This window comes from Pectinophora gossypiella, chromosome 26, assembly GCF_024362695.1.
Source record: "Pectinophora gossypiella chromosome 26, ilPecGoss1.1, whole genome shotgun sequence".
In the NCBI taxonomy this organism is placed as follows: Eukaryota; Metazoa; Arthropoda; class Insecta; order Lepidoptera; family Gelechiidae; genus Pectinophora; species Pectinophora gossypiella.
The window spans coordinates 5,254,007-5,278,262 of NC_065429.1; the positions used below are offsets into that span (position 1 = coordinate 5,254,007).

The 24,256-nt window shown below is 40.2% G+C and overlaps 1 protein-coding gene and 1 long non-coding RNA gene across 6 annotated transcripts in view; one reads left to right on the top strand and one right to left on the bottom strand.

Annotated features, from left to right (window-relative positions):
- Positions 1 to 24,256, top strand: part of LOC126378371 (probable nuclear hormone receptor HR3) — a 126,153-nt gene that overhangs the window by 21,602 nt on the left and 80,295 nt on the right. For 2 of the 5 annotated variants that reach the window (XM_050026670.1, XM_050026674.1), the window contains exon 2: positions 1,223 to 1,412. The exons of 1 other annotated variant lie outside the window; for it this stretch is intronic. In XM_050026670.1, coding sequence (XP_049882627.1) covers positions 1,316 to 1,412 — 97 coding nt within the window. In that variant the 5' untranslated portion in view covers positions 1,223 to 1,315. The remainder of the gene's footprint in view (positions 1 to 1,222; positions 1,413 to 24,256) is intronic. 2 more of the 5 variants (XM_050026671.1, XM_050026675.1) reach the window with 1 other exon arrangement.
- The window catches only part of LOC126378600 (uncharacterized), a 111,464-nt gene continuing 96,160 nt past the window's right edge, over positions 8,953 to 24,256 (bottom strand). The window contains exon 3 of the long non-coding RNA XR_007568125.1: positions 8,953 to 8,979. This is a non-coding gene — a long non-coding RNA (uncharacterized LOC126378600). The remainder of the gene's footprint in view (positions 8,980 to 24,256) is intronic.

The window sequence follows — 24,256 nt, forward strand, 5'->3', positions numbered from 1 at the left end:
GAGCGTGGCTCTTAAATTGATGATGATGATGACCTATGTGACTGCAGTTTAGGGTTTAGAACTGTATCGTATTATAATATATAAGCCATTTAGTGAGACTTCAATATCTCAAATAAGTTAATGCGACATGATTCTAAACTTTTGTACGTACTTTGTCAGTAAGACATACTAACAAAAGCTACTGGACAAAAACATCCACACTTGTATACAACGTGGTAACAGTGCTGGGGTAACATCAAAAGGAATGACATAATACCGTTCTGTACATAGTAACCGCATAGGCAGTATAGGAAAGAAGTAGCGATACCTCAACGCCACGCGGGATCGATGCCGGGCCTGCGCAGTAGCCACCGGCGCTTCCTACCACCCCCCACCCCACCTTGGAGAAGCAGAACACCCCCATTGCAACTGCAATCCAGTGCATGTGACGCGGCTAAAAGAAAAACTCTAAAAATACTACGCAGTTCGCCACTAACCCTTTGCCTTTAAAATAAAATTAAGAAAAAAAAACAAAGAGAAAATCAGAAAGGAAGAGAATTCAAAAATTTTAAAATCCGAAAATGTTCGCGAGCGCGTGTGCATTTGTTTTGAGCGTGATTTGAAATCCTGGCACAAAAGGACAAATATCGACGTTTGAACGAACTATGAAGAAGAAAAAACGCTACCAAACTTTTTTCACAGACCACAGATTAAAATACAGACCGTGAAGCACCGTGACAATATTAAAAAAAAACTACAATATTACAATACTTTGCATTTAAAATTATCACAGTTTATTAAAAATTTATATACGCAATATTTAATCACAAAAATAGTTTTTAATAAAATAAAAATAATTTAATAATTTTTCACGACTAGTGATATCCACAGTAACTTCCCAAGCAAATAAACCTAACCTGACGATCGAAATTTTAGACTGATATTATCCGAATAACTTAGTCAAAATACAAATTATAGCGTATTTACATTAGTTGACCATTTGATAAAGTTTATATAAGAATTAATAATATAGCGAACAAATATTTATAAATAGTATTAAAATTATTAAAAAAAATCGCAATATAAAAAAAATATATAACAAAGTAATACAACATTATATAATTATATATTTAAACTTAAAAAACTAGTTTAAAAAAAGTTACAAAATAAAACCGGGGATCAGTGCGTAGCCTTAAGTTAAGTTTTTTACGGACGAACAATATCAAGACGAACAATTTTTTAGTCTGTGGCGATGAAGTGCATAGAGTAGTGAAGGAACAGACGGGACGTTAGGTACAATAAGTGATGTGCTAGCGACCGTAGGCGCCGAGGCGCGATGTTGAACATGTTTGACATGTGGAACTCAGTTAGCAGTAAGCTGGACCAGTCTCACCAACCGCAACAACCGCACACTTCAGGTGGGAGCATTAAAGGTAATTTCGGCTTTCTACATACATAACACATGCAAACATCATCATCTTCCTTAGCCTTGGTCCCATTTACTTGAAGTCGGGCTTCCCTATCCTTCTTTTCCATTGAACATGGTTCAGTGCTTATACCGGCTTCTTTCGGGGCACGTTGTACCGTTGTCAGCCAAGTGGCAATGGGTCTTCCAAATATAACACAAAAAATGCGTACACAAAGACCCCGATGTCCCTCATTCAGCGTTTATCGCCATCAACTCAGCAGGATCGATTAATTCTTTCAACTGGGCAACCTCAAATTTTGCGGTCTTACATTTTGAACCGGGTGAGCCCTCAACGCTCCCCATTTGTCCGGTATTTAATGCTTTTTCAAGCAAATCTACACTAAGGGACGTCAAAAAAAATCAATTGCGGTCACAAAAACCCACACAGAACGCCTTTGCCCACTTTAGTTTCAGTTTTAAATGTGTGTGAAATAAAACGCTATTTCATTTATTTCGTCATCTCAGCGTTGTTCCGTTTTCACGGGGTCCGTTTACCTAACCTGAAGATACAAAGCCGGTTTTACAGTAGCGACATTTATTCACGCAAAATCATTTTGCAAACATATTCCGTAATCCATTCGCTATCCTCGTGGCCTAGGCTGTAACTTCTATTAAGGGCTTATTACACTACCCAATCTATCGGACCCGATTCGGATCGGGCAGTGTAGCTCATCGGTGGGCGGGGCTACGATTTCGCCATACATTATACACTTACACCCGATGCATCGTGCCCGATCGATGGGGTAATATAAAAAGCCTTTTCGCTACATTGAAGGTCTATGATAAATTACTCGTAAGTACACGATTTATGTACGAATCGGGTGTATGTAATACTGCACTTATTTTATTCCGGAGTCGGCGAAATCGATAGACACCAGCTTCTGGCCTCTGACCTTTGAATTTGAACCCGAAGAGAAAACCGGCCATTACTGAATTAAAAATAAAATTAAGTTCGTCAAGTTATACTTTCGAGTTTGACTGAGTTCGCTGCTGAAGTTTCATCGTAGAGTATATTTGATTTGCTGCTAGACGCGACTTCGTATACGTGAAATCTTTTTTCACCCGTTGGGGGATGAATTCTCCAATACCCCTTCTGAGGGCTAACCCATATTTTAAAAGGTTTTTTTACATATTTTTCTTCTTCCAGTCCCAGTGGTTTTGATTGTACCCTTTTTTGACATGATCACTGTACCTAAATTTATACACAATAAAATCATTATCTTTGTCTTTAAAATATGTACGTCCTGAAAATTGGCGTATAGCACAGATCCTGTGATTATCTAAATACAACTTCAGCGCTATCTTCGTGGCTAGGCTGTGGCGTACGTCATAGAGCACGCATTGCTGTGCCGTGCAGTAATGAAATCTTGCCTACGTCAGTGGCTTCGAGAATCACACCCCTGATTATGAAAATTAATACCCCTGTTCCATTCATCCGATTTATTTTTTAAATCTTCTTCATTCCCCATAATAAGCTTGCTGTGCAATACAGGATTTTTACACACAATAACAAAATTACAAATACTTACACCACATCATTCATATAGAATGTGGTTTTACAGAGGGTAGCATTTTACACATGCACTTTCTTTCATAAAAGGCAACCAACAAAGGTCAATTAAAGTCTCTTTGCACGATACTCCTTTCAAAAAAGTATAAACTCTTCTTTTTTAATTTAAATGAAACTGCATTCGAAATTCGTCCACTTTCACAGAGTATATTTAAGATAATAAAGGCGGTAAGGACACTAGCCACTGCCATTTCGCATGCCAGTTTTAAGAAAGCACAGTAAAGAAATCAGGTTTCTTTTTTTAAATCACGTTCCGTTGCGCAATGTCGTATAGCGCAGAACCCGTTCTGTCATTATTTGAAACTGTAGTCGTGTGAATGGAACGCTCCTTTGAATTCGCTCAATAGTGCTATAGATAGATGCGTTTTTGTTTATTTTTAAATAGCGAATAAAGTAGCTTTGTCAACTTTTTTTCTCAGTTTAGTTGTTAAAAAATAAAAATAAATTTGATATTTCACAAAATTAAAATACTTTTATGAAATTTTATAGATTTTATATTTGAAGATTTTATAAGTATTATTTAATTTCCAAACAGAAAAAAGTTGATGCCTAAATATGTAGGCATATTTTAAATAAGTACCTATTAATAAAAGCAAACTTTATACCATAAACCATTTTTGTCTCATTAAAAATAAACCGTCAGCCATATTGAAAAAACTGAACGCGCGACAAAATAACCGTGTTTTAATTAATCGGAATCTTTTTAAAACTTACGTCATGTCATGAGACGCACAACAAACGGTTACCGAATTCATAATTGGCCACTTTCTTCTCTCTTGCGTAACCGAAAGAGAAACAATTATACATTAATAAACCGGAAAAGATGGCGGCTTTCTAGATATAAAAAAAAGTTCGTGAGATTTCGTTCACGCAAGTGTAATAGATGTGAGGGGTTAAAAAAGCCACATCGAAGCAATTCACATGAAAAGGCAATATTGCAATTTGACATTCGCGCATGTAAAAGTAAGTGCGCAATGCAAACAAATGTCAAATAGCAATATTGCTTTCTTAGATGAATTGCTTCGATGTGGCCATTTTATCCCCCCTGTTCTCGCGATTTTTTTTGTCTTACCTATCTAATCTAATCCAATCTAGCCTACAAGATCCCACTGCTGGGCAAAGGCCTCCCGTTCCTCTTTCCATTTTTCACGGTCCTGTGTGTACTCCGGCCAGTCCTTCAAGCGTCCAAGTCGTCACGCCATCTCTTTCGAGGTCTACCACGACGCCTGTACCCGTCATGGGACGAAAAGCCGCCAGACTTAAATGGGAGTGGGCCGGACATGTTTGTCGCATGCACCCGGAGCGCTGGGCACGGATCTTCACGCATTGGGTGTCTTGCCTAAAACATAGAATAAATATTTATTAAAAACAAAATAATAATATTTTTTTTATTATTTTTTTATTTATTTTTTTTATTTTCAGTAAGGACCGACATAGGGATTGTATCTTTTTTTAAATGATAGACCATTATAATGACTGATCATATGTCATCAACCATAATTAATAAGAAAGCACACACATGGACAGACGTTTAAAAAAACAATAATTCAGTGAACAAGTATTTTCAGTTACCTAACACTTGCATAAAAGTCATAGTTGAGTAGCCGCCTAGTATTTTTATGGGTGACTAAATGTAATACTTGTATTGTTAGTGCAACTGTTATATTTTACTAGATCTAACTGGTATGACAAGAACAATTGTGCACTTTACTTCCTAATATACATAACTCACGTCTATAATCCCGAATGGGGTGGGCAGAGCCACAAGTTATCAAAGGCAACTTGCAGCCACTGTTGATAAGAAGTCTTAAGATGGATATGTTGTGGCCAGATCTTAGAATTGATCATTTCATGAAATGGCCATATTTCATGAATGCAAGTGCTGAAAAAAAAATACAAGTTCCACTCTGTCGGTTGATAATTTATTTCCTAAGACATTTTCGATATTATTTCGTTTACTTTAACTTAATTTGCAATAGTTTCATAGATCAGTCGTAATGTTCAAAAAAATATCTAAAAAAAAATAATTTTGTTTAGAGATGAGCTTACCTGTACTATCTGTTTTCTTTGTATGCTCCTTATGTCTGTTTTATTGTGTACAAAAAAATAAATAAAAAAATAACGAAAAACAAAGCATTAAAACATGAAATTATGTGAATTGTAAAATTGTGTACTACTTATAAATGATTATGTCATTTGAATACTTTTTAAAAATAATTTTATAATCAATATTTTTATGTATTTTGTTGGTTACAAAACATAAATAAATAAATCATTTTATGCTCAATGAAATTATAACAAATAAAATTATGCCAAACATTAGTAAACCAAAATTTTCAGTCACTAATATAAATAAGTAGCGTCCGTCCCTTTCCTTTTCGGCGGATAATAAACTGACTGTATAACTTGAAATAAAATTAGAATGTGTCTCATCATCATCAGCCCATTAACGTCCCCACTGCTGGGGCACGGGCCTTCCCTATGGATGGATAGGGAGATCGGGCCTTAAACCACCACGCGGGCCCAGTGCGGATTGATGTTATTAACAACTGCTAATGCAGCCGGGACCAACGGCTTAACGTGCCTTCCGAAGCACTGAGGAGCTCGAGATGAAAACATATTTTTTTCACCCATCCTATGACCGGCCTTTGCGAAAGTTGCTTAACTTCAACAATCGCAGACCGAGCGCGTTTACCGCTGCGCCACCGAGCTCCTCCTCCAGCTCGAAAATGTGTCTACAGTTCAGTATTTTATTATAGATATCACATCACTAATTTAAGAGCCACGCTCTTGTCGGTGTAGCGTTCTCCATCCTTGTCTATCAAAGGCCAAATCTTTGACTTCCTTAAGACACGACGCTTCTTTAATCTGTTCCATGTTTAAACTCTTAGTCCTCCCTTCCTCTCTTTCCTTGTAGCTTCCCGTCTATGATGTTTTTAATAAATTCGTCGTGTCTTATTAAGTGTCCAATCATCTTGCCTTTTCTGACCTCAGTAACTCTCAATATTACAAATCTATTTGATTAAAAGAAAAAACTTCGACCTATTTTATCAAATACCGCGTTTTGAGGTGACCACAAATTATCTAGGACACTTTAAGGTTTTTCCTTATGAATCATTTAGTTTACGAGAACACGTGAACGTAGCTTGGACAACCGGGTGAGAGCCCTAAGCGCTCCCCATTTGTCCGGCCAGGTAGTTAATACCATTATTACGTATTTCTTGATTAAAATTCATAAATATTAGTTTTTTCATTGTTAAAGCCTGTGTGTTATTCTGATGCATAAGCTACATTATTGTAAAGTTTCATTAAAATCCATTCAGTAGTTTTTGCGTGAAAGAGTAACAAACATACATACTTAATTAAATTAAGTAAATTGCAATTACAAGTTAAATTTTAAATCTGCTAATTACAAGCTTATTTCTGTTAGACAAAATAATCAATATGAAACCAATATTGCGAACGTGCAATATCTCCGTCGCAGTCATTGTACAATTATGGTCATTTTTCAAAATGTCTTTTTAGCGTAACATTTAATACATATAGATGAGGAGATCCGCAGGAGAACTAAAGTCACCGACATAGCTCGGAGAATTGCAAAGCTGAAGTGGCAGTGAGCAGGACACATAGCGAGGAGAACCGATGGCCGCTGGGGCGGAAGGGTTCTGGAGTGGCAACCACGTGTCGGACGACGCTCAGTGGGCAGGCCCGCTACAAGGTGGACCGACGATCTGGTGAAGGTCGCGGGAAGCCGCTGGATGCGGGCAGCGCAGGACCGATCGTCGTGGAGATCCTTGGGGGAGGCCTATGCCCAGCAGTGGGCGTCGTACGGCTGATGATGAGGATGACTTAATACATAGGCAGAATTGTGTTACACCCACTCCTCACCAGAGGGCTTAGCACCGTAAGCACGCGACTCTTTCTCGCCGCGACAGAGATCATCTGTCTCTTTCTGTGCGGTACTGAGAGAGAGTGACGGGTGACGTATGTCAAATCGAGAAAGAGTCGCGCGTTTACGGTGGTAAACCCGGAGCTATGTTTAAGCATAGCATGCTTTAAGTCCCATGTAATAGAGGGCGAGCCTGTCGCCATTAACCTGACGCAAATCCTTCAAATCACTTATCTATGATTCAAACCTGAATTCAAACTTATACACAGGACGTTAGTGACATCGTAACGAAAACTTTGAGGGATGATTCAGAACATGATTTTGAGTTGATATCAAGAGGATTTTGATTTATCATTTTGCCTCATTATTCGTTATGATGCCACTAACACCCTGTAAACTCGAATTCGAGCCAGATATATAGATATACATAGAATATGTTATAGCTGTGTATTATGTTGATTTTGTAATTTTTAACATTGGCTACTTAGGAATATAGTAGTGAGCTTAAATATTGTTCCATTTTTAAATATTTTTTAATATTTATTACATCAAGGGGCGTGCATTCTTTTGGTTAGTTCTCCTTTCATTCTTTTGTTACAACTCCCTCTGAATATCTGGACATTCTGGAAAACGCCCTCCGCTTTTCACTTTGCCTGCGACATATCAGGTTCCATCCGGTCTTTTTTGAATAGTCAGAATTTATTCATTTATAATAATTATTATAATTCAGCTATATTAAGTGATGTGTTCGTACATTTTTGATTTTGGTAAATATTGCAGTTTTTATAATGTAAAAAAATAAGCTTATGTAACTTTTTAATTTAGTCGTATCATCAGTTCACAGGGTCCGCTTACCCAACCTGAATATTTGACAGGTCCAGTCTTTTACAGAGGCGACTGCATGTCTGACCTTCCAACCCGCAGGGAGAACCAGCCCAATACAGTCGACGAAATTCAAAATTCTTTCTTCACCATCACTAATTTAAGAGCCACGCTCTTGTCGCTGTAGCATTTTCCATGCTACTTTTTAGGGTAAAATAGGGCAGTGGTTTCCCTCTTGCCTTCCGCCCCGCAGTACTCTGTCTGACGCGAGTGGGGTGACTCCCAGAGTAGTCTATTTCAAAGCCGTACTAGGACTCCTGTCCTCCGCCTCTGATAGTACTGACAGTTACTGCTACCCTCTGTCAGGTTCAGGTTACAGTCCCTGTGACGCGCCCCTTTCGTCCCGCATTGCCGTACTGATGGCTCCCGTCTCCGCCTCTGCAACCGTTGAAAGCTTCACCCGTATCCCTGGGCAAGGGTTCTACGTTATACCCCGTAGGCCTGGGGGGTTAAAATGGCCACATCGAAGCAATTCATCTAAAAAGCAATATTGAAATTTGACATTTGCGCATATAAAAGTAAGTGCGCAATGCAAACAAATGTCAAATAGCACTATTGATTTCTTGGATGAATTGCATCGATGTGGCCATTTTAACCGCCCTGGTCAAAATTCTGTACATGTGTTAAAATTATAAAGTGTTCTCTGACTACCCCAATCGGGATGTAGTCGTGAGCTTTTTATGTCTTTATTTCACCCTCCAACACCTATGATTCGCCAACGAAAAGTACCAGGATAGCATATACATGTGACAAGTCTAGTACTAAAGCGTTCAAGAAAAAGTTGCCTGGCCAAGACCTATATAGCGCGCTGTACCGCGACCCACACCACTTGATATTTGCACCTGCTCGCTTCTGTTCTTGGTAGGTGAATAAATTATTTATTAATTCTAAACATATTAAATTGTAGTTAAATATTACAAAATGTCAAAATAACCTAACTTAAAATTACTTAACCTAGAACCCACTCCGTGTCAAACCTGGCCCAAAAGTGCCCATGACACTAACAGCGTTACCGCGCTGGATTGCCACGGACAACCTCTGAGCCAAGTAAGACCCGGAGCGGGGGTCAAAGCCCCAAGGTGAAATTGACAAGTAATTTTCTTTTTTTTAATATTTGACTTTTGATTTTGGAAAAGATATTGCGATTTATCAACTTACTCGACTCGTGCGATGCAGGACCTCCTATGATCACTGAAAAAGAAAACCTTTATTAAGTAATCATCATCCAATGGGTACCACAGGACGGACACCGTAGACGTGGTAGACCCCGGAAACGATGGCGCGATGATCTCGACGGTTATCGAAAAGACTGGATAGAGCTCGCACAGAACCGGAATACTTGGAAAGATATGGGGGAGGCCTTTGCTCAGCAGTAGGATCATACAGGCTAATAATAATAATAATTAATTATTAAATATATATCTTGTAATGATAAAAAATAGAAAATACATTCTTAAACTTTTTTATTATTATTATTATACACAAATCATCATCAACCTAGCTTTATTCACATTATTTCACAGGGTCCGTTTACCTCACCTAAATTAGACAGGTCCGGTTTTTTTACAGAAGCGACTGTCTGTTTGACCTTCCGACCCAAAAGGGAATTCTAGTTTAACAGGTTAGGTCATATACCTCTGAAACACATTTCTCGGGTAAAATGGATTTCTTCACGATGTTTTCCGTCACCGCTGAGCACGTGATAATAATTTATGATCCAAACATGAATTCGAAAACACATTCTAAAAAAGGTCAATGATGGGTTAAAGGAATAACGTCTGTAACACTATGCAATAACGCTTCATTACGCATAAAACAGAAGAAATTATACATTGACATAACACTCTTTGTCTTTCTATCATCAAAATACTATCAAGTATCAAGATCATATGGTCGCAGTGGTCACATACGCCGCGCATGCGTGCTGCACTCGGCTAGACTAGCTTATAGGAGCGATACACCGAGGTGCGTTTACACTAGGCAGGTACTAACTACAGTTACTATACTTGACGTCATCTTTAGTGAAAACTACTTAACATCATAACCGCGAGATTTCAAACAAAGCGTTTTGGATTTTAAAACAACTTTCGGTGTTACGACTACAATCGGATGTGATTTCCGTTAACAAAACCTCGTAATAGAACAGCCTCCGTGGTCTAGTGGTTAGAATGTTAGACTCACGATCTGGAGGTCCGGGTTCGATTCCCGATGGGGACATTGTCGAAATCCCTTTGTGAGACTGTCCTTTGTTTGGTAAGGACTTTTCAAGCTTGAATTACCTGATTGTCCGAAAAAGTAAGATGATTCCGTGTTTCGGAGGGCACGTTAAGCCGTTGGTCCCGGCTATTAGCCGTAAAAACACCTCCACCAACCCGCATTGGAGCAGCGTGGTAGAGTGTGCTCCATATCCCCTCCGGTTGATTGAGGGGAGGCCTGTGCCCAGCAGTGGGACGTATAATAGGCTGTTTATGTATGTATAACCTTACTAATGAGACTTAACTAAACAACCAAGCAACTAAACACTCCCCATACAAACGCAGCACCACGCATATAATGTTATTCGCTAGTTGCATGTAACTGCGCACGTTTGTTTCCATGCGTGCGCGTGCGACCATGACGTCATGAGGGGTGGGGCGGGGTACCTGATAATGGCAATGTGACGTCACTTTAACGGGGTATTATGGTACTTATATAACATATATAGATGATTTCCGAGAAATGCATTTTGGAGGTATGTAACCTAACGTGTATTGGGCTGGTTTTCCTTTCTCGGGTTGGAAGGTCAGACAGGCAGGCGCTTCTGTAAAAAACCGGACCTGTCAAATCTTCAGGTTAGGTAAGCGGACCCTGGGAAAAACGGGATAATGCTAGGGGGATGATACATATTCCATGAGCATTTATATGAGACAAATTAAATCATAATCATAAACTGCCTATATACGTCCCACTGCTGGGCACAGGCCTCCCCTCAATCAACCGGAGGGGGTATGGAGCATACTCCACCACGCTGCTCCACTGCGGGTAAATTAAATCATATTTACATAATATTTTATCATGCAATGGCTGTACTTCTGACTACCCCAATTGGGAGAATAGGCGTGAACTAACAAGTAATAAAAAATATAATTTAAAATCAAAAAATCCACGACCAGACAAAAGGTGGAAACAGCAGACCAGCTCAGTGGTTCCAGAAGACATTAGTGTTTCAAATGTCAGATCCCACATATGCTTGCACGCAAACTGGGCGTGTAACATTCCTATCACACCTAACAAACGACCTGATGACCTTGAAGACCTGAACCGATTTCCACCAAACGTAGCTAAGAACACTCTCGACTGATATGCCTTTCAAACAAAAAAAACCGCATTCAAATCGGATCATCCGTTTAGGAGCTACGATGCCACAGACAGACACATACACATTTACACAGACACGTCAAACTTATAACACCCCGTCGTTTTTGCGTCGGGGGTTAAAATATGAAATCTATACTAAATAAAGTTTCCATGTTAAATACACACACACAAATACAGTTGAGGCTTAATTCAAATTAATTGGTAAAATTGAATACACTTAAATTTACATTATCCAAGGTGAGCTAGGTAGGTAAATAGATTAGGTACCTATTAGAATCCATAAAACTTAAATAAATAAGTAAGTAGTTTTCTTTTTTTCTTATCAGCCTCCGTGGTCTAGTGGTTAGAGCGTTAGACTCGGGGGTCCGGGTTCGATTCCCGATGGGGACATTGTCAAAATCACTTTGTGAGACTGTCCTTTGTTTGGTAAGGACTTTAAAGGCTTGAATCACCTGATTGTCCGAAAAAGTAAAATTATTCCGTGCTTCGGAGGGCACGTTAAGCCGCTGGTCCCGGCTATTAGCCGTAAAAACACCTCCACCAACCCGCATTGGAGCAGCGTGGTGGAGTATGCTCCATACCCCCTCCGGTTAATTGAGGGGAGGCCTGTGCCCAGCAGTGGGACGTGTATAGGCTGTTTATGTTATGTTAAGTAGTTTTCTTATACATCTCTATGGTTCTGTTCTGTAGTCCACCGGGTGAGAGCATTCAGCGCTCCCCATTTGTTGTAGTTAAACAAAAACTTTACAAAAAAGGTTATTATAAAGTTAGTGATTATTTAGAAGATATGAATGCATGGGATTAACTGTCTGAGAACTGATATTAGGCAGCTAAATTACTGAATTGTATACCAATATTTTATGTTTATTTTTATTTTTTTAAAGAACGTCTAGGGCCCTGTGCCGAGGTTTTTCTTGCAGCTTCTTTTCCCCGGCTATACAGGTTGTGAGAAGCTGCAGTAGTTTTAGGCGGATAAGACGTTCGTTATGTAAAATTGACGATTCAAAGTGTAACTATGTTACCTACTGAATAAAGATATTTTTGAATTTGAATTTGAATTTGTCCGGCCAAGTAGTTAATGCCATCTGCGGCAAATCTACAATAAGTCACGTCAAAAAAGAAAGGCACACACCGTCTAATTTTATTTTAAGTTAAGAAAAGGAACGGGACGGATAATCAACCGGCATAAAATTTATGGAACAAACGTCAATTTTGGGCAGGAATTTTAAAAACCCTCACAAATTTATATATTGGCTAGTAACCCGACATAATTAAATTGATAGCACACGTCAAACGGGTGGCATACCAGATGCCTATTTTATTCGTCAATCATCCATCCCTTTCCTTTTCGGCGGATAAAAAATGACGGGTATAACTTAAAATAAAATTAGGAGATGTCTGCAGGGATCGGGGCCATTCTTACAGTTGTAAGCATACAAATAGAAGCGATAGTTACATAAGTCTAATCTAATCTACAAGATCCCACTGCTGAACAAAGGCCTCCCCTTCCTCTTTCCATTTTTCGCGGTCCTGTGCGTACTCCAGTCCCTCCGGCAAGCGTCCAAGTCGTCACGCCTACGGTGCCCAGACCTGGTCATTGACAGAACGTCAACAGTCCAGGCTCAAGGTCTGACAAAGAGCGATTAAGCGTAGTGTGTTAGGTGTCAAACGAATTGATCGAGTCCGAAACACAACACTGCGCTCAAAAACGTGGGACGAAAAGCCGCCAGATTCAAATGGGATTGGGCCGGACATGTTTGTCGCATGCACCCTGAGCGGTGGGCACGGATCGTCACGCTTTGGGTGCCTCATGACGGGTACAGGCATCGTGGTAGACCTCGAAAGAGTTACTTAAGTATTTGTCATTATTATAAAAGTGAAATTCGACCTTAGTACATTTCGAAAGCGGATTGTCACTTGTTTTTGTTCATTTTGCAACTTCCCCCAAGGTGATTGAATGATTGGTTTTTTTATGAGCTGATAGGTAGAACCGGGTCAGAGGCAAGGTCGGGAAAACTAATGGTGGAGGAAACTTGAATAACTTAACTAACGTTAAAACGGCCTCCGTGGTCCAGTTGAGCGTTGGGCTCACGATCCCGGGTTCGAATCCCTTTGGGGACATGGCACAAAAATCACTATGTGATACCTAGTTTGGTTAGGACATTGCAGGCTGATCACAGTCCCAGTTGGTAGACTGCTTGCTTCTCACTTCAAGGTTGTTCAAATCCAGCACAGACCTAAATCAATGATTGTCGAATTTGTTTTCGAATTCATGTTTGGATCATAAATGATTATCACGTACTCAGAGGCGAAGGAAAACATCGTGAGGAAACCCACATTCCCGATAAATGCATTTTCGGAGATATATGACCTAACTTGTATTGGGCTGGTTTTCCCTTCGCGGGTTGGAAGATCAGGCAGAGACGGAAAATTCCACTTGATATTAACTCAGAATCATGGTCTGAATTACCCTTAAAGTTTTCGTTACGATGTCACTAGCACCTTGTATTTTGTTTCACACTAGTATTCATCTAATTTCTAAAGAATTTGTTCGTGTATGTATGTCTATCTATAATATTATACGTTCAATATTTCGTCACGTAGGTCAGCTGGAAGAAATCTCTTTGTTTAGAGATAAGCTTACCTGTACCATAGAATGTGGAATAATACTACGTATAGAAAGGCTACTCGTCGCTCCCCACCAGCGTCTGAGCTAGGTTTACCTCACCCCCTCGAATATACTTTAGACTTGAATCGTATGGCGTCAGACGTCACACACACAGATGCGCGTGTACGATAACGTCAATGTGTAGTGTCTGTGTAAAACGAGCATGTTTGTATGAAGTGTCCGGAGTATGCATGTACTGTCTGTTTTCTTTGTATGTTCCTTTCGTCCGTTTTATTGAGTGTAAATATATAAATAAACTAGATGTCGCGTGGTTCGCTCGCAGCAAGCTGCTCGCGTGTCTTGTTTTCCCGCCATTTTTTTACCGCGATAGAATTTGACCAAGACTTAAATAGGTCTCGTGAAATCAAAAAAGTTCTAGGTGCTATAGTTTTGCCAGGCCGTAGGGTGACCCCTGATGCGGAGCAGTTTTCCAAATTGACGTTCCGATCACACCCCAATACATCATTTTTACCTCTGAGACATTTTCTGGAAAAACGAAAATTTTGTATGGCGGCCATCTTGATTTTCCGCCATTTTATTTTTTTTCACCGGCGATTGGATTTGACCAAGATTTAAATACGTTGTGCGAAAAAATCATTGTTCCAGGTGCGATAGGTTAGCCAGGCCGTAGGGTGTCTCCCTGATGTGGAGCAGTTTTTCAAGATCGAGCAGTTTTTCCATACTCAACTTGACGTTTCGATCACACCTCCCATACATCATTTTTACACCCGAGGCATTTTTTAAAAAATCAAAATTTTGTATGGCGGCCATCTTGTTTTTCCGCCATTTTGTTTTTTTTTCACCGGCGATTGAATTTGACCAAGATTTAAATAGGTTTTGCGAAAAAAAATTTGATCCAGGTATAATAGTTGCGCCAGACTGTAGGGTGTCTCCCTGATGCGGAGCAGTTTTCCAAGATCTGGAAGTTTTCCCATACTCACCGGAAGATCTTGGTCACACCCCCCATACATCATTTTTACCCCCCGACACTCCTTCTGGGAGAACAACCCTGTCAGTGAGTCAGTCAGTACATGGGTTTGTAGCTATATATATTATAATAATAATAATAAACAACTCAACTTATAACATTCCATCTGGTTATCTGGTCATATGTGCCTAGGTCTCACAAATTATGTCTAGGTCCTCTTATCTTAGTCTAAATTTACTACCGAAATAGATAAACCGTTTGCATTAGTTATGCTAATATGGTGCAAAACATATATTATGTACAGTCATGAGCAATATAATTTACCCACTTTAGGACTTTGTCGCACTAACATATTTGACATTTTTAAAACACATAATAACGGGTTCTTACCGCGTTTAAATGGGGATATGAGACTCCCGATATTTCGACACTGTTGCAAGTGCCATGATCACGGGATGACTGATGAGATTGGAGTGGAGAGTAGGTAGATCGAGAGAGAGAGATATTATGTGTTTTAATTATGATAATAACCGCGTAAACTTAAAACAATATATTTGACATTTAGTGAGACTTACAAGTTCAATTTGTCAAAAAAGTTAATGTGACATGGTACCAAAGTGTACACATATTAGTGCTCGTGACCGTACATATGTGGTCTAGTGGCTGAGTGCTGGGCTCACAGTGACCTGGATTCGATCTTCTTTTTCTATCGAATAGAATAGATATAGTTTATTATAAAATTTCGCCACACACAAAAACAAGACATTAACATCATATCAAATTTCCACTAAACAATTACTTATAAAAAAGCAAGACGGATTTTCGTCGAAATGATGGTGGATCGTGTGGGTTGTGAGGTGGAGTACCAACCTCACCAACCCTGGTGTCAGGGTTATTACTGAGCCGCCAAAGACCCCTGATATGGCGCATGTATAGTTGTCTGGAAGAAATCGCTTTAAGCGATAAGGCCACAATTTGCCGTGTACGATAAGGTGCAAAAGTCCGATCAGTTTCTTGCAAAGTAATAAATTAACTGGTTGCACTTAAGACCTCCTGGTTGCATGTCGTTTCTGTAATAGACCGAAAACACCTACAAAAACATAAATTTTATAATTATGACAACTAATGGTTCATAATTTCACCACTGTTTACATATAATTCGCTGGGGTCAGTGACTGCACTTTTGCTCCTTGATTGTATCTAGTTAAGAGTCTTGTAAATATTTCCTTTTATTTTGGTGCAATATAGTATATTTGTATTTGAGCTACTGGGAATTTCCTTCGACATCATCATCATAAGCCTATTGACGTCCCCACTGCTGGGGCACGGGCCTTCCCTATGCATGGATAGGGAGATCGGGCCTTAAACCATCACGCGGACCCAGTGCGGATAGATGGTTATTAACGACTGCTAATGCAGCCGGGACCAACGGCTTAACGTGCCTTCCGAAGCACGGAGGAGCTCGAGATGAAAACTTTTTTTTTGTGGTCACCCATCCTATGACCGGCCTTTGCGAAAGTTGCTTAACTTCAACAATCGCAGATCGAGCATGTTAACCGCTGCGCCACCGAGCTCCTCCTTCGACATAATGAGTTTGAATTCATATTTGGATCGTAGATAAATTGATATCACGTGTTTTCCAGGATTTGTGCCCGGTTAATAGGTCACATGGGTCAAAGGAAATTAGAAATTGAGCAGGTAAAAGTAACACCCGGCACGCTAAATTCGGTTCAACGTTATCAATGTTCGATTTACAGTTTATTTACCTTTTTTTAAACAACTTATCCTTCTTTAAAAACTTTCACTCATTACATGTCCATAACATGCTAACCTGTTGCTCTATAATCCCTTTACATACTATACTAGCTTTTGCCCGCGACTTCGTCCGCGTGGCGTGTTATAAAATAAAGATCTTTGTGTGTGTGGGAGTGCGCATGTCAAATTTCAAGCATCTAACTTATGCAGTTTACATTTTTTTGATACAACATTTTTTTCCCGCTAACTCCTATTTTTCAAAATACAGCCATAACTAAACTTTATATTTACTAAGGTATGCATGCATGCTAGATTGAAAACATCTACTCGTATCTTACGCGGTTTAGATTTTTTCATACAAATGATTTTTCCTGCTAACTCCCGTTCCCGTGGGAATTTTGCAATATCCTGTTGCAACTAAGCTTTAAGTTTACTAAGGTACCTGCATGCCAAATTTCAAGCCTCTAACTTAAGTGGTTTAGATTTTTCATACAAAAGGATTTTCCCGCTAATTCCCGTTCCCGTGGGAATTTCGGGAATTCCTTTCTTAGTGCACCTCTACGGTACCTAAGCTACGTCCCTTCCAAATTTCAAGTGCCGTTCAGGCTGTGCGTTGATATGTCAGTCAGTCAGTTTCTCCTTTTATATATTTAGATTCACGCCCGTAACCCCTAATGCGGTAGGCAGAGTTTATTCATTCCCGCAGCATAAAGTTGGAAGTCCCTTTCCCTCCTAAATTCAATAAGATAAAGCACATAGGCGGTTTTGTGCGCGCACAGATATGTCCTTGCTGTGTTGTTCAACTTGTGACACACATTCTGTTGGCTTCACGCCGTCCGCACTCACATTGAACACTACACTCTATTACTAGTAACACAAAGTTTATTTTCTAACGAAACAAACCGCTGATTGATGCCTAGACGGCGTTTGAGCGATTGTGAAGTTTATGAAGTGGGTTATAGAGTTCGGTTTGGATATGATAGTGCAGGGAATATAGTTTTAATTGAGAGCCAAGCGTCCTGTCGCAGAAATGACGAAATTCGAATTTTGAATTTCGCGCGTTTTTCTTTTATTTTTTTTGTGGATAGGCTGTTAACCCGGATTTTTGGCGGGAAACGGGAACGGGACGGTTGCTTTCTTCATTGAATAATCTAAATAATTAATACGAAGTGGTGTTTTGTGGTTAATGATCGCATTAAGTTAGCCGGAAGACATTCGCGAGTGTTATTATGTCGGAGTATTCAGTGAACAAAGTGTATCTGCCTATTTTCGCTTCGTGCCAAGAAGCCGCTTCATAACTCGATACCTCTATTTAATAATAATAAAAGAAAACACGTAGGTATGTAAGCTTCAGCCGTGGTAGCTCAGTTATAAGAACGTTTGACTCGCACTATAATAAGGTCGCAGGTTCGAATCCCTAAAGAATAATTTACGAAATATTTTCAAAATTCAGATCATAGATGATTATCACGTGCTCGACGGTGAAGGAAAACATCGTGAGGAAACCCACATACCCGTCAAATGCGTTTCGGAGTGTGACCTAACCTGTATTGGGCTAGTTTTCCCTTCGCGGATTGGAAGGTCAGACAGGCAGTCGCTTCTTTAAAAAGCCTGTCAAATCTTCAGGTTAGGTAAGCGGACCCTGTGAAAAACGGGATAATGCTAGGGAGATGATGATGACAGCTTTACGTGCCCTCCGAAGCACGCAAGTTTCGGAAAATCGGGTGATCAGTCTTCAACGTCCTTACCCAACTAGAGACGGTGTCACAAAAAGATTTTGTTAGATGTGTTGCCACCGGGATTCGAACCCGGGACCTCCAGAGCCCACCGCTCAACCTCTGGACCACTGATTCCGTTGTATGTATGGTATGTATGTCTGTACACATCATAGGCATAGAATGAGGAATATAATACGTATAGAACGGCAACTCTCTGCTCCCCACCAGCGTGTGAGCTAGGTTTACCTCACCCCCCCTCGGTCATAGTTTAGACTTAAATCGTATGGTGTCAGACGTCACACACACAGATGCGCGTGTACGATAATGTCAATGTGTAGTGTCTGTGTAAAACGAAGTTGTTTGTATGAAGTGTCTGGAGTGTGACATAAGTAGAGATATGCACAGTTGCACAACAAAAGTTATTTGCATTTACATCTTACTAACCACTGTTATGTGATGTTACGTCAAAGTTGTCAATGGTTCTGATTCAAGTACACAAGTTTATATTAAGTTTTATCTTTTTTTACGTGACTTATTGTAGATTTGCCGCAGATGGCATTAACTACTTGGCCGGACAAATGGGGAGCGCTGAAGGCACTCACCCGGTACAACGTTTAAGACAACAGGCCTGAGGGTGCCCAGTTGGGCGCGAACCTTGGCTCAGGGCGTCGTCTGGGAGGAAGAATATTGAAAGTATTCGACCCTAGTCGGATTAAGTTATACCTGTCATTTTCTTATCCGCCGAAAAGGAAAGGGACGGGTAATCGACAGGCATAAAATTCAAACACGACAATTTTAGGCAGAAATTTAAACAACCGTTACAAAATTTTTCATTGGCCAATAACCTGACAGAATTAAGTTGACAACATAGTGTTCATTTATGATTCAGACATGAATGCGATAACAAATTCGGCAATCATTGGTTTAGGCCTGTGCTGGATTCGAACCTGCGACCTCAAAGGGAGAGGCAAGCGTTTTACCTACTGGGCTACCACGGTTATTAGATTACATCAGAATTGACAATGACAAAATATTTTAAAACCAAACGTCTCCTCTCTATCCACCCCGCAAGTCTAACCTCGCTATCTACATGCAACCAAGTATAAACCGTCCTTATGCGCCGGCGCACGTGTCGTCGCTTGCGCAACCTCAGTTGTTTGCGCTCGCTATCAACCACTTGCTGGGAGATACTTGCGTAATGAAAGGGAGTATTTTCTTCTATATTTGTTTACCAGTAAGCTTGAGATTCTGCTCACCCCAGTTAGAATATCAGCGTGATTTTATTTACGTATGTTATGTATGTGTTTAACGTCTCTCTTCAGACAGTGTCTTCTCTCGTGTGGGTTGTGAGGTGGATTGCCAACCTCATCAACCCTGGTGTCAAGGGTTACTATTGAGCCGCCAAAGACCCCTGACATAGATAGTGTCGAAATAGTAAAATCACTTTGTGATCCTTAGTTTAGTTACATTGCTGGCAGTGTAGATAAGATCGGTCATCGACCCCTCAATACACGCGACAGAAGATATTTACAAACTAGACCATACTACTGCTTGGTCTTTGTGACTTTGTGGTCCCTAGTTTGGTTAGGACATTACAGGCTGATCACCGGATTGTCCGAAAGTAAGATGATCCGTGCTTCGGAAGGCACGTTAAGCTGTTGCTCCCGGTTATTTCTTGCTGATGTAAATGAGTAGTCGTTACATGAGCCATGTTAGAAGCCTTTGGCGGCTTAATAGTAACCCTGACACCAGGGTTGATGAGATTCACAACCCAAACGATAGAAGAAGAAAAAATATTGCTATTGTGGATTGTTAAAATTTAGTTCTGCGCAATAAAGTACTTATATTTGATTTTGAAGAGGATAATAATTACACATAACCTACTCACACACATTTTACCGGCGGCGGAGGCCGCAGTTGTTCACAGTTCCTCGCGGACGAACCAAATTGCTGGATAACACCCCTCTCACGCAAGTCATGCATGTGTTAAGTTATAAAATGAATATTTAGGAACAATAGTTAGGTACCTAATAAATTAGTAAGTGATGTCAAGTTAGAAAGAGAGAAAGAAAGAAACGTTTATTATAAAGGGACACCACAGTAACAAATACAAAACAAATATATAATTTAAAACACGGAGTAACACACAACTTACAATCAAACAAAGCACATAATAAAAACAACATACATAAGTTATGTTCCTACTCTATCGAATTGGTTATATAAACTGTAATGGTAGATGTAAGTGTTTTTAATAAATAAATAAAAAAATAAATAAACATTCACACACATTTTCCCATATTATATCCCACACTCACACACACAGACAGTCACACATTTTCCTTATATTGCGCCATGCTGACTATTTTCAAGGGAAAGTCACGATGACGCATAAAGACACTACGCTATCGACATCAGCGATTCGCGTTCCCGGGAATGTTCCCACTTCGGGAATATTCTCGGCAATTTTTTTGTTTTTGACGTGACTTATTGTAGATTGGCCGCAAATGGCGTTAACTACTTGGCCGGACAAATGGGGAGCGCTGAGGGCTCAAACCCGCCAGGAAAATGAGAAGTAGCCCCGGACACTTCATACAAACAACTTCGTTTTACACAGACACTACACATTGACATTATCGTACACGCGCATCTGTGTGTGTGACGTCTGACACCATACGATTTAAGTCTAAACTATGACCGAGGGGGGTGAGGTAAACTTAGCTCACACGCTGGTGGGGAGCGGAGAGTTGCCGTTCTATACGTAGTATACTCCTTATTCTATGCGTATGATGTGTTTACAGACGTACATACATACAACGGATTCAGTGGTCCAGTGGTTGAGCGGTAAGCTCTGGAGGTCCTGGGTTCGAATCCCGGTGGCAACACATCTAACAAAATCACTTTGTGACACCTTCTCTAGTTTGGTAAGGACGTTGCAGGCTGATCACCCGATTTTCCGAAACTTGCGTGCTTCGGAGGGCACGTAAAGCTGTCATCATCATCTCCCTAGCATTATCCCGTTTTTCACAGGGTCCGCTTACCTAACCTGAAGATTTGACCTCACAATCCACATGATAAAAGAAGACTCGTTATAATATGGGAGTCTTCAAGGCTAGAGTGAATAGGCATTTACTGGGTAAGCGTGATCCTAGACCACATCCTCATTTGCCATCAGGTGAGATTGTGGTCAAACGCGAGCCTATTTTATAAAGAAAAAAACAGTGGTTTAGAGCCTTAGCCGGGATTCGAACCCATGACACTACGGTACAAGTCACGCGACCTTCGAACAGGACTATCATAGATTCCCATGTATTTGAATTTCAAACGTTTTTGAATTGAGAAGCTTTGTAACGTCATCTGCTAGCGTGCGCGCGCAGCCTTGGAGGTTCCGCATAATGAGGTTCTATTCTAGCTAGTACTGCATTCTGATCTGCACCTTATACCATAGATTGTCTTAGAGGAGTGCAGGTTCGAACCCCGGTACCGGACTCAGGCGGCCAGTTCGCGACACCAAACACTTCAGAACACCGACACCGACCCCGCCGGCATGGTCGACGATTTCCCTTATTCAGCGCTTATAATTTTAACTTTCTTAGACGACGAGATTCGCGCCCAACTGGGCACCCTCAGTTATCTTAAACTTTGTATCGGGTGAGAGCTCTCAGCGCTCCCCATTTATCCGGCCAAGTAGTTAATGCCATCTGCGGCAAATTTACAATAAGTCACGAAAAGAAATAATAAGAAAAAGGTGCTCAGCGGCGAAGGAAAACATCATGAGAAATCCCACATTCCCGGGATAATACTTTCATGTGTACCTAACCTAACCTGAGGGGCTAATAAGGCCAAATCGAAGCAATTCATCTAAAAAAGCAATATTGCTATTTGACATTTTGGGCATACGAAAGTGAGTGCGCAATGCAAACAAATTTCAAATAGCAATATTAAATAAATAAATAAATAACAAAATTAAACAATTACTTAAATAATATATAAATATTTAATAAATAATTTTATAAATAAATATTTTATAATAAATTAATTATATAAATAAATAAATAAATAAATCTTTATTTCAAGTAACCATTGACTCATATGTGTTAGCAAATGACTTATTTCTAATGTTAGTATAAAATAAAAATAACACACAATATCAGAAGCTTATAATACATTTGGGCGCGTGCAGCCCACTGCAGCGACGCAAATAGGGGCTCTCATCCCCAATCGAACAGAGAGCAATTAAGGTTGGGTTAATATTGCTTTTTTAGATGAATTGTTTCGATATGGCCTTTTTTACCCCCCAGTACTGGGCTTGATTTTCCCTCGCACAGGCTGAGATGAAGCATCACCAGATGATGTCACAAATCACGCTTGCATTCGCGTGCAAATGCAACCTTGAGGCTGTATGAATAAGTACTATATTAGCTAGTTATGTAGTCGTGAAAAAAATGATTTAATTGAGCTTGTGGCTCCTCATCTATCGCCTGCCATAATGTGGGTTGTGAGGTGGATTACCAACATCATCAACCCTGGTGTCAGGGTTATTATTGAGCCGCCAAAGGCCCCTGAAACGGCTCATGTAACGACTACTTACTTACATCAGTAAGTAGTTGTATGAGCCACAGTTTATAGCCCATATATCGTAAAGTTGGTTAAGTTGAAGTTCGTTGTCGAGTGCACATAAAGTTAAAGTTGAGAAAGTAAACAAACGTATTGTCACTATGAAGTTTTATTGCACACTAATTATAGCTAATTTACAATATCGCGCGGCGCCTAAATGTAGGTCGCCGCCTCAGCATAAAGTTATGTTCGGACGTGTCCCGTACAGTAGTAACCGGGACCAACGGCTTAACGTCCCTGCCGGAGCAGGGATCATCTTACTTTTTGGACAATCAGGTGATCAGCCTGTAATGTCCTGTAATGACGAGATTGCTTGTATGAAGTGTCCGGGGTGTGATAATGTGTAATGGCGACTGCGCGCGTCGAAGGTATGTTTTTTGAAAGAATTCCAATAAGTAAGTAAAATGTTTATTTTTCATAAAAATACAGAAAATATTGGTACAATAAAAACCCCACGAAACCAATTCCTCGGATTTTCTGTGGGAGTGGAGTTCGCTTAGTTACGAGAAATTATTAATATTCATAGAAGGGAAATTTGAAGGGAAGAGAGGAAGGGGTAGACCTAGGAAAACATTTATGAAACAAATAAAAGAGAAGGTGCAGGTCGTGTCGTATCGGGAGGTGAAGGTTTTGGCGGGAAGAAGGAGGAATGGCGATTACTCCACCGACAAGAGCGCAGCTCTTAAATAAAGAGAGAATATTCAATATCTAGCCAGCGGCGGCAATTTGCTGAATATTTTTTTTTTACTTCAAGACGCGCTAATATAAATGCCTAAAGTACGTCTGTGAGTTGCGTGAGGGCTACCGAATACGGTGAAGGTCGGTTTAGGTATAAATAGTAAATTACCTGGCTGGTATTAAGGTGTGCTTACACGGTACTTGTCTGTTACCATAGAGTAAGGAATAATACTACGCATAGAACAATAACGGCCTCCGTGGTCCAGTGGCCGAGCGTTGGGCTCACGATCCGGAGGTCCCGGGTTCGAATCCCGGTGGGGACATATCACAAAAATCACTTTATAATACCTAGTTTGGTAAGGACATTACAGGCAGATCACTTGATTGTCCAAAATTAAGATGAACCGTGCTTCGGAAGTACGCTAAGCCATTGGTCTCGGTTACTACTTACTGATGTAAGTAAGTAGTCGTTACATGAGCCATGTTAGGGGCCTTTGGCGGCTCAATAATAACCCTGACACCATGCATGTATGTAGTACCAACTTAACTAACTTACCGTGCATGCATGTTATACCATCGTAACTAACTTACCACGCATGCACGTAGTGCCAACGTAACCAACTTACCATGCATGCATGTAGTGCCAACGTAACCAACTTACCATGCATGCATGTAGTGCCAACGTAACCAACTTACCACGCATGCACGTAGTGCCAACGTAACCAACTTACCATGCATGCATGTAGT